The 11,303-nt window shown below is 35.4% G+C and overlaps 2 protein-coding genes across 3 annotated transcripts; both read right to left on the bottom strand.

The window, feature by feature from the left end:
- Positions 1-1,578: 1,578 nt before the first annotated feature.
- On the bottom strand, positions 1,579-4,704 carry LOC110813991 (uncharacterized). Its single transcript, XM_088215384.1, has 2 exons — positions 4,566-4,704; positions 1,579-3,250 (listed from the first exon to the last, which is right to left on the bottom strand). Exon 2 carries the CDS (start codon positions 2,805-2,807, stop codon positions 1,767-1,769), a length of 1,041 nt encoding a protein of 346 aa, XP_088071510.1. The 5' UTR covers positions 2,808-3,250; positions 4,566-4,704; the 3' UTR covers positions 1,579-1,766.
- On the bottom strand, positions 4,531-10,196 carry LOC110813990 (uncharacterized). 2 transcript variants are annotated; one of them, XM_022041290.2, is made up of 6 exons: positions 9,815-10,196; positions 8,489-8,764; positions 7,554-7,787; positions 7,382-7,468; positions 7,058-7,191; positions 4,531-4,851 (listed from the first exon to the last, which is right to left on the bottom strand). In XM_022041290.2, exons 2-6 carry the CDS (start codon positions 8,744-8,746, stop codon positions 4,746-4,748), a joined length of 819 nt encoding a protein of 272 aa, XP_021896982.2. In that variant the 5' UTR covers positions 8,747-8,764; positions 9,815-10,196; the 3' UTR covers positions 4,531-4,745. The 2 variants fall into 2 exon arrangements, with proteins under 2 accessions (XP_021896982.2, XP_021896981.2); XM_022041289.2 differs by having other exon boundaries at positions 7,554-7,790.
- Positions 10,197-11,303: the final 1,107 nt, after the last annotated feature.

Genomic DNA, 11,303 nt, shown 5'->3' on the forward strand with positions numbered 1-11,303 from the left:
GTTCCTAGCGGCCCAAATCCAGAATCCAACAAATAATTAAGTAAATGAAATCGTACGTAAATATTTTTCTCAATCTTAGTTATTTTCTCAATTATAGTATTCTACAAGTGAAGTTAATTAATAAGGATTACAATTATGTAATTATGTGTATATATATGTATGAAATCTAATATGTGAGTATCCATATTGAGCATTATTAGTGAAAGAATAGATATGATGTGGGGTTGTAATATTAATATTAAGTAGGTACACAAAAAATATATGGTTGATTTTTTTTTTTTCATTTTAATTTCTTATTTTTAGAATTTTGAAGAGAAAAAATTTTGGCTTATTCATATGGTTGTTTATGTGAGATGAGATATTCTGAGTTCCAATTTGGGCTATACGGACAGATTGCATGTGAATTGTTAATTGGGATTTCATTGAAAACACTTCCTTATATATACATATATATATATATATTTAAAAAAAATTGAATTGAAATGAAATTAATGAGTGGAATTTAGGGTTTTGATTGAAGGGAGTAAGGAAAAAGGGATTGGGAAGAGTGAGTGAGAAGCTTTGCTTTAAAGCTTTTGGGGAATAATTCCATGACTACAAACGTTTTTGTGGTGTTTTTTGCACTTGTCTTGTCAAAAGCACATGGCCCCCAATATGTATCATCAACCCCACCTAATTAATTAATTAATTAATTAATAATTGCCTTAAATATATATATATATATATATGTATGTATTATAAATTGTGAAAGTTTTAGGATATTCCATTGAATCAATTTTGTTATTTAATTCTAAATTTTAATTTATAAGAGTCTACTCTTTTGTGTTTTTGCTTGTATTTAAATCGTTGTGTATGTTTATAGTTATTTTGGAATGTAGTTTCTACTCATTTTTAAAATTTTTTAATTATTTATACCTTTTAACTTCATGTATAAATGAATTTTCATAAAGACTTAGAAATATATTCCACAACTTTTTGTGAAATTTTTATTTTAAACAAATTATTAAATTAGTTCTCACTTGTTATAATTTAGGATTTTTATTACAATTTACTTCTTATTACTTTTTTAATTTGTTTTAAATATTTCTATTATGTAATAGAAAAAAATTTAAGATAATAATACCATGTTGAGATAGTTTTTTAAAAAAAATTCAAAAAATAATTTTTACTAATCAATTAAGTTAACAATATAATTAGACATATTTTTTATTGTTATTAATTTAATTAATTAGTTAAAATATTATTTTTATAAATAAAATATTAAATAAATGTTAATTTATTATACTTGTCACAATTAAAAAAAAAAATTAGCATAAATTTTAAATATTATATTCTTATATTAAAATTTGTAAACATTAATTTGATTTCAAGCAACACCAATTTAAAAACTTAAATCATTTGTATTTACAGTTTTGGATAAACATGTTGGGAAGTGCAAAAAAACCCAATATTTTATATATCCTATTACCACCCTAATGCTAATAAGCTTAACTCTATACCTATATATTTGAGAATAACTTTATGTATGTATATACATATATACATATATATATATATATTTAGAGAGAGAGTGAGAGGTGTCATCAAGTCATCCTAACCGGTTTTCAATCAAAAGAAGAAACAAGAAGAGAATAAAAACAGATTAATTACTGGTTTACACTTTTCTCATGCATCTTCGCAGACACCACTCTTAACGGCTTCAAAGAATTAATGATAAAACACAATTTTTTTTTTTAGTAGGAGTTACTTAAAAACATTATTAGCATTTAGTGGCCACCACCGCCAGCTCCAAATCCGGCACCACCACCAAACCCAGCACCCCCACCACCGCCAAAACCACCACCACCACCAAAACCACCTCCACCACCAGCTCCACCGCCAAGACCACCACCTCCACCTGCACCAAAACCTCCCCCTGCACCACCCCCGGCACCACCTCCAAGTCCTCCACCACCACCAGCTCCAAGTCCTCCTCCACCACCAGCTCCACCCCCTAAGCCCCCGCCTGCACCACCGCCTAGCCCACCACCTGCACCACCGCCTAGCCCACCACCTGCACCACCGCCTAGCCCACCACCTGCACCACCGCCTAATCCACCCCCACCACCTAGCCCGTGTCCCCCACCAAGCCCACCACCTGCACCACCACCCAACCCACCACCTGCACCACCGCCCAGCCCACCACCTGCACCACCGCCTAGTCCGCCTCCACCACCAAGCCCGTGTCCCCCTCCAAGGCCCCCACCTGCTCCACCGCCTAACCCGCCACCTGCACCACCGCCTAGCCCGCCACCCGCACCACCGCCTAGACCACCTCCACCACCAAGCCCGTGTCCCCCTCCTAAGCCGCCACCTGCACCACCACCCAAGCCACCGCCACCTCCCAAGCCCCCACCTGCACCGCCGCCAAACCCACCGCCTGCACCGCCGCCAAACCCACCGCCTGCACCACCACCTAGACCTCCACCACCACCTAAACCACCTCCTCCACCACCACCCAGACCACCACCTCCTCCTAGACCGCCACCGGCACCACCACCAAATCCACTTCCTCCACCAGCTCCACCACCAAACCCTCCCCCACCACCAAAGCCACCCCCACCACCAATGCCGCCGCCAATTCCATGTCCAAAACCTTTCTTATAAATCCCATGGCCAAGACCTCCTCCCTTCAAGAAAATTGGACGAGGAAACACGCGCTTATCATCCTTGACCCCGCCAGCATTCTCATCAGCATCTACTAAACCATGGACGAGAAGGACTACACACAGACAAGTTGACAAAACACGAGCAAGAAGAACACTCATCGCTAAGCTTCAAAATTGTAAGCAGACAAGAGAGCTAGTGAAGTTCGCTTAGACGTGAAATGGGTAGTATGATAATATATATATATATAATGATGGAACGTATAGATATATATAAATATACATAACTATTCGCCATTTTCCAGCGCTGCAATTTGCAAAGGACAACAGAGAGGGAAGTATAGAATGAGGTTCAAATATTCAACGATACCCCAACTGCCACGCTTCCATGAATAAATGATGCTCATCTGTAATTGGACAGGTTATTTATTTCCCCAACCGCCCTCGTCAAAAGCAAATCGCCAATGAAGTCTCTGCTGGTCTCGCCTTGATGGGGTTTTGTTCATTTTTTCTTTTTTTTTTTTCTGTTGACTGTTGGTTTTGATAAGCTCATCTTTTGACATTCATGAATGAGTCTTTTCTTCCTTTTCGGAGGGAAAATGAACCTGTCAGAATAAAAGCTAGTAAGTAGATAGCTATACATATACAAATAGAGATTGATAAACACCTAACGTGATCTCATTAAATGGGGAAACCAACCATACGAATTAAGAGAGAATGCCCTTGGCTCTCTCCGCGTGAAGACGATGTGGCAATTATCATCCCCATGCAGAGTACGTTGCTGAAGGAATAGTTTAACTACAGCTTTGTCTAACTCGTTCCTAATCAAACTTGCCCATCCACGTGCTTATTTATTGCTCTCACTAATTTTTATTAAACATTTGACTTTAACTTTCATCATTATAGATTGGGTAGCTTCTAGGGGTCCTAATCTTTGTTTTTACTTCTTTAATTAAACAGCTATATATGTATAATATATCTTAAGATGAAGACATTTATTTTAGAAAGTTCAAAATTTGTTTAATTTTAGTTAGTTTTTTATTTCTAGTTAACACATTATTAATTTTCCAGGTGCACGATACTTGGATGAGGTTCGTGCCTTTGTGTCTTCCACAGTTTGTCATGAGACAGCAACTATTAAGGCGACTCCTCAAAAATTTCTACCAAGCATCCGGTGACCCATTATGTTAACCGAGTTTTCTTATTAGCTATATCTACGGCCTCATTGCTCACCATGATCTTCCCAACTGCAGTAAAACTTCGAATTATGATATGGCAGGTCAAGGCCACTGCATATCAAACATTTTCTCAAGTTTGCCTATAGAGAATAAATTTGATGACGAAGAGGGCCACATGAGATGCCTCACAGGTTTTCCTAATTGTCTCAATTGTGCATAAGCAATCTTCTCTTCATGATTTGTGTGCATGAGTCTCCAAAGGTTGATTCGTTTAGAGTGGAGTATCATCTTCACAACTGGCACTTGGTTTGGAAGAATCATGCTAAAGCTTTCGGCGTCAACATATGTAACATTTATTACCTGACCAGCCAGCTCAGGGTTTCACCAATCGCATTCTGTACCAGCCTTGATGACCTCGGGCTCCACAGAGCACAGGTTTGCCCCTGTCCTTGAATATTCTCGATGACAGCCTTCTGGGTGTGGGCTTACTATGAGCTGATTCTTGTGTTTTTTTCTCTTCATTCAAGGCAAAAAAAAAAAAAGAACAGGAAAGAAGAGGTGGGGCATAGTTGGGGGAAAAAACCACATGCTTAAAAATGGCATATCTACTGGTGTTATGAATATGATTGCACCTACATGAAACCAATGAGAAGAAAGCCCTCCTAGCAATTTATCCTTGCTAATATGCGCTTCATGGCAAAAGAAAAAGGGTTGAATCAGTGAAGATTTATTGAACACTGACCAATTCCGGCATAACACAAAGGAACTCAGCCTCCCATCTCCACCGTTTCAAGTTCAAACACCATCCCAGCATATTCAAATATGCATGCATTAAACCTGATAAATTTTGAGAAAACAAAAGACATCATTTGTCTAAGAAGAAAAATATCTAAATTAAGTGATCCACTATTATCAAGCCAATCTACTGTTTTTTGAGTGCATTCATCTTATCCCTTAGATAGTAGAGCTTTGCCCTCCGCACTTTCTTCTTGTCCAGCACCTTTATCTCCTTTATGTTTGGGGAATACCTGTCATCAAAGACTCATTTATTCCGTCATTTGGATCAGACGGTAACATTACCATAAAACAGACAATGAGATAATGTTCAATGTTGAAATGGCATATGAAAAAACAATGAAAAGAAATTTCTGGTCTTTAGCAGCAAATGTGCCTATAACAATCACTTCTGGATATGCTTATAGCCCCTTGGCAAACAATTTAGTAACTATAATAAAATCTTCAATTTAGGAGTTAACATATGATTAAAGCTCCTTGGCAAACTGACAATATAACTTAGTACTGATTAGTGTAAATATTTAAGAAAAGAGATAGTATTCAACAGAGAACAAGAACAAGTTAATGAAATTTTAATGGCCAAGCTTCCTTTCATTATATGGTAAGGTGGTTTACAGGTAAATTTCTGCAGACCCTAGAAAGTCCATCTCCTTGGTTTATTCACCATGAGACTAAGAGATTTAAGAGAATCAATTCTTCAGTATATTGGGCCTACGGTTCAAAATTAAGTAACCAAGAGAAAATTCTATGACCAATTGAGCCACCCTTCTAAATTTTTGCATACACTAATTTTGTGGACTGATTATGATTTATATTCTCATAATTTAAGGCTGTTACAAATTGTTTCTAAAATGTTTTTATCTTACAGTTCGGTTCCAAAATTAACACACGTTCAACATTAGAAAAATTTTACTCATTTTTTGTTACAATTAAGTCCCAAAAATTACTAAAAATAGCTAATTTGAAACTTTCCTGATAATTGAGGACCTAATTTTAATGAAAAAAAAGACTAATGAATAAGTTGTAGCTAACGGATATAGTTGGATAAAATTAACAATTAATCCCATCTTCTTGAACATCTTTCGATGGCCAGGACTTTGAGCCTAAATTGACATCAGACCAAGAAGAGAGCAATTTATTAAGACAAAAGGACTAGGTGCACAGAGTGAGAGATAGATAGGTTCAACTGTTTTTGAATCCTGTAGACCTGATGAATAATTATTGAGATTAAACTGGAATTTCATAATATGTACATCCACAAAATCAGAATTATCAGGTAGTGAAACAACTAATAAAAGTAAAATAACAAAATAGATGTTATACAAATTGACAAAAGATACAAATATAAAATTAAGCTCAGCAAAATTTATGAGAATTTAAAGTGGTGCTAATAACAAGAACATATTTATATTACTTGGTTGCCAATAAAGACGAGTACACCAGACTCGCATTCAAATTGAAGGTCTTGGTGAATTAAGACGTAAGTAATCAAAAGGGTGGATCAGTGCTCATTGCTTGAAGAAAACACACAATTGCATTTAGGTGAATACAAACTATGACTGGAGAAAATAGATCCTTCAGGCTGACCTTTGTGAAGTTGATACAAAAAGTATGACAAGAAAATATAGCTTAGCTCCAGATTGCGCTCTTTAAGGTGTTTGAGTAAGATGAGATAGCAAGATGGAATTCTCATTCTCAACCGTGATAATTTTTAAAAAAGACATTCTCCATCCTGAATTCTTGATGACCGATCTACTAAGGGATATTATCTATTTTCTCAGCTTTGCCAGAAAAGTAATTAGCTCTTAGATGTCGAATGTACTGGAAAATCCTTGGGAATATGTAAATGGCAAAACACCAAAGAAATTATGTGGCATCTCAAAATCACCTCTCCAGCACAGCAGTGAACTCTTGTTATGCAGTTATGCAAGTTCAGTGCCTTGCACATTAGGCCATAAATATCTTTCTGAACAGTAAGTCACAATGCAGCTTAGCAAATGAGTCACATGGCAACCAAGATAGATCTCACTAGCGTACAAGAGGACACCATCAGAGAGCCCTCTGTGAGGGAATATTCTGAAAATCATATATACTTGGTTATTCCTAACCAAAGCACCATTTTCTTTTGATCATGCATACCAGAAAATGCCAACTATGGGGCCAAATATAGGATTGAACTGCCAAGGATTAGATCACATGGTAACAAGCACCATATGAACGTGTATCATCTGGCCTATCCAAAGTGAGAACTATAGTCGAGTTGCAATATAACTGAACAGAGTTAGGTTAGAACTTAGGAGGGGCATTGGACACCTAACATGGTAATCCACCATCTAGCTCTTGTTTTTCTTGCTTAACAAATGCAAAATTACCAAAATTACTAAAGATAAGACCAAAGACTGCTTACAGAGGTTCTCTAAGAAAAGAAAGATTACTTACAAGAGGAAGAGGGACTCAACCCCAACTCCAGCCACTAGCCTTCTGATCCTAAATGTAGTGCTAATACCAGCATTACGCCTTGCTATGACAATGCCTTTCAAAATGGAAACCCGTCTCTTGTTTTCAGGTACCTCCTGCTCATATAAAGGATCAAAATATTGAGAATCAACTAGTTGCTTTTTGGTAATGAAAAATAACTAGTTGCTTAGCATAGAATTCATGCATCCTTTTGTCTCCTGAATCACTACTCCCCCATTTCCCCGTACAAAACAATAAGGAATCTGAGATGAAGTTTCAATAACCCTTTACAAAAGTGAGCCATACCACTTTCAGTTGCACAATGTAACCAGGCTTTATATCAGGTATCTCTCTGTATTCCCTGACTTCCTCTACAGCTTCCTTATCTATAATCTGCAAATTACAATATTGAATAACTGCCAGATAGTCTAGAAATATCTTAAAGTTACTCAGTTAATGGCGAAAAAGGCATGTTGACCTGCATTATATGCCTGGCCGTTTTATCAAGCCTCTTGAATTTGATACGTGGAGTTATATCAGAGCCAGTTGCAGACGAATCTCGTAAAGCCTTCTGACTAATTTCTTCCAATGTTGTAATGCACCTCTTAGAGAAAAGAGGCATCCCTGGTACCAACTGGAAAGAGGCAGACCTTGAACTCCTACTGTAACTGTTTGACAAAGTCAACTTCTCTTGTCCAGATCCATATTTTGTCTGCTGAAATAATTGCCAAATACCACACAAAAATTTATTCAGTAGAAAATCATCAAACATAAATGCAGAAAACTAGTTGATCCAAAACTGAGCAAAATAAAAAAGAAATGATAAGATCATATTATTTTCTTCTAATGAGAAAATCAAACTATTACGAACCCTGTTTACAAGCTTGGATAATACTGGACAAAGCTGAGGTTCTAAACCACTTATCACCCCTCTATATCCTCAATTATCCAACACCCAAAACTGGAGGGTTGGGACAGTTCCATAATATCTCTACCCTTTTTGTTATAATTTGCAGCATATATTTTCTAATGAGGAATTATTTTCTCACCAAACCGCAACTTTACTTTACCCTGTTCAACCAGAAAAAGGTGAGCCAGAAACCTCCCCTACTCCCTTTATTGTAATTAACTACCAAATAAAGATTAATTACATTCCCTAGCTTATTTATTTTACTTTTTTTTTTAAATAAAGCTTATTTATTTTACTTAAAATATCCCCATTCTACATTACCCTCCAAGCTCTCAAACATAGTGCAGAAGAAAATCACATATGATTTTGTGATTTTGTCCCCGAGAAGCCTCTGGATATAAGTCAATTACAAGCTCCACTCTGTGCTAATTGCATACAAAAGTAATCATAAAAGGGCATTTACTTCTGAATTGAAAATACACAAGGGAAGTAAATAAACATACAAATGATACTGGAGAACAAACAGCTGGCTTTGTAAGTGAGGGAAACAAGTAACTCTCTAAGGAACGTGTTGAAGAATCAATAGATTTTGAAGAAACAATTCCATCAGGAGCTGAAGAATTAAATTCCAAATTGCTCAGTCCTCGGGTAGTAGTGCTGCTAGTAACTGAGGATGCCCTTGTGGACTTCAAATGGGCAATGTTTGAGCTGGCAAAGTTCTGCCTTTGAAGCAGACGAAGACCACCACGAAGGGACTGCATTTCTCACAATTGACCTCCCTGCATTTATGAGATTAAAACACAGTTTGGATAGTGAGGAACAAAAAACATAGTGAACAAAAAGAGACACGTCAGTAATTTCTTAGGAAACATAGTGAACAAATAGTCCTACTGACTGAAACAAACACATTCTTAACTATACTGATAACAGAAGCCCTGAACTAAACAATTCTACGGAAACTAGAAACTAGATTTTATGCACTAGTCAAAATTAAACTGAATATAAAAAGATGAAACTAGAATCTAAAAGATTCATGTACCAGTAGAACACACCATTTAACCTTGAACCAAGTCTATTTATAGTGCCCAAATAGCAAATACATTATCAGCCCTAGTACTCAAATACCATCCACCATCTGCCATGAACTAACTCACAGAAACAGAATTTGTGCAACAATCATGCACTAACTTCTGTGACACAACATACATTCCAGTCGATCATAAAACCAAGTAGTAAAACCAATTCTTCTCAACAAGCATCAAACTAACATTATTACTTCAGCAAATAAAAAAGAAAAAGTTCCAAAAAAATAATAAGCCCATCCTGTTAAAGCCCATACTAGCATATAAATCAAAATAGGCCACTAGGGGAGAAAACACAAACCTATATCTTCATGCATACAGGAACCCAAAGTTCAAATAATTATAAAAGAACCAAGCCGTGTATAATATGTGACCTAAAGATTCGACAAAATGCAATCCTCGATTGACATCAAATAAAAGTTTATCCATAGATTTCATGAAATACAAAACTAGAGTACCAACAGGTTTTCATTCAAGGCAAGTCATATTCAATGCAATCATAATAACAATAAAAAGTTCTAAGAACGTGGAACGTAATAACGAACGATAGAAATTAAAACGAACCAATCGAAAAAACAAAGAAAATGCGTCAATAAGTTGGAATCCGAAAAATGCTCGAAAACGAACGAATAGAAACCGTGAAGGCTACTTCGATGTGAATAAAGCAATGAGCTGAACTTTTAAAAGAAAACGGGAAAAGAAAAGCAAAAACAATAAAGAAAGAGAGCACTGGGAATGCAAAGGTACCAATTGCCGAATACTGCTAGAGAATGAATTCCAGCTTCGTCGATCGAGCGATTCACGCAGCTCCTGAAAAGCTATAAACGCAATTGTATGATCTCGAGCATAGCCCGTCGTTGAATGTATGCTCCGATGATTTTCAGCGAGACTCGCTGATTCTCGAAACAAGAGCAAGAGCTTTTGAGAGAAGAATAGAGAGAAAAATGAATGATCTCCGCGGCCAAAGGAGCAGCTAGTGGTGTAGCCTGTTGCTGAGAGAAGTGAGTGTTTTGAGGGAGATAAATTACTTTACAAAAAGGAAGGGTTTGTGAAGAAGAGAATAATGAAGCTATTCGAGAAATGACGTACAGTGGTGGCCGCCGTTGCGCCGCAACGATTGCGGGGTAGAGCGGAAAAATGCATAGCCAGGGCATGTCAGTAAAATGGGCTTTTACTGTACAGCAGTCAAAACTAAACTCAAAAAATCCGGCCCATATTTATTTATTTGAATAGATAATTCTCTCAAAAAATCTGGCCCATTTTATTAATTTTGTTATTGAACAGTTTAAACCTGTTATATATGTATATATATATTTTTTTAAATTTTTTTATTATTATAAATATATTTATATCTATATTATAAATATAATATAATATATTGATAATTACAATTATATTTTATTGATAAGTATAGGTATATTATATAATTTTATTTATATTAAAGTAACAAATTAATTATGTTAAATTCAAATCGGATAATTCGTAAATCCAACACACTCCGATAATTTTTTTAAAAAAATTAAAACTCATTCCAAGTTCGATACGAGTTAAAGTTTGCTCCTAATACGAGTGGGTCAAATTTTAAGTTTGGTAAAATTTATCCTAAATCTGCTCTATTATCATTTATATTTTTAGCTGAGTTTTTTATTTTTTAACTTAATTTGAGGGGTTAAGGTTTGTTCTTTATACAAGCGAGTCACTTTTAGTTTTATAAAATTTATTGGAAATCCGTCCTGTTGTCATCTCAAGTTCGATATGAATTAATGTTTACTTTTTATACAAGCATGTCAAACTTAAGTTTAGTAAAATTTATTCTGAATTGGCTCTGTTATTATCTGTATTTTTAATTAAATTTTTTCTTTACCTAGTTCCGCAGCTTAAAGTTTACTTTTTATACAAATAGGTTATGTTTTGGTTTGGTAAAATTTATCTGGAACTCACCTATTGTCATCCTTCGAATACAGTGCTATTTATAATGTAAAGGATTTAATATTTATTTTTATTGTTTTATAAATCTAAAAAGCTCAAAATATTCTAATAATTAATAAGTAAATAAAAAAAAAAATAACTGAAATTATATATATATATATATATGTATAGGTTTTACCATAAAACTTTGATCTTGTTATAACATTTGAATTCTTTAATATAAATCTTAAATAATAAACTTGAGATTGATAATAACTCATCCATAACAATGTTAATATCAAACAAGAACTTTGAAAAACTAGAAACA

The sequence above is a fragment of the Carica papaya genome, chromosome 3, assembly GCF_054855325.1.
Source record: "Carica papaya isolate Zhongbai chromosome 3, ASM5485532v1, whole genome shotgun sequence".
Lineage (NCBI taxonomy): Eukaryota > Viridiplantae > Streptophyta > Magnoliopsida > Brassicales > Caricaceae > Carica > Carica papaya.

What these genes read in the sequence shown, in the direction of transcription:
- LOC110813991 (XM_088215384.1), bottom strand. Translation starts at nt 2,807, where the DNA reads ATGAGTGTTCTTCTTGCTCGTGTTTTGTCAACTTGTCTGTGTGTAGTC.
- LOC110813990 (XM_022041289.2), bottom strand. Translation starts at nt 8,746, where the DNA reads ATGCAGTCCCTTCGTGGTGGTCTTCGTCTGCTTCAAAGGCAGAACTTT. An exon ending in TTTGTTCTCCAGTATCATTT is followed by an intron (nt 7,791 to 8,488) that starts GTATGTTTATTT and finishes CAATTATTTCAG; the next exon opens with CAGACAAAATATGGATCTGG. An exon ending in ACATTGTGCAACTGAAAGTG is followed by an intron (nt 7,192 to 7,381) that starts GTATGGCTCACT and finishes TTATATGAGCAG; the next exon opens with GAGGTACCTGAAAACAAGAG.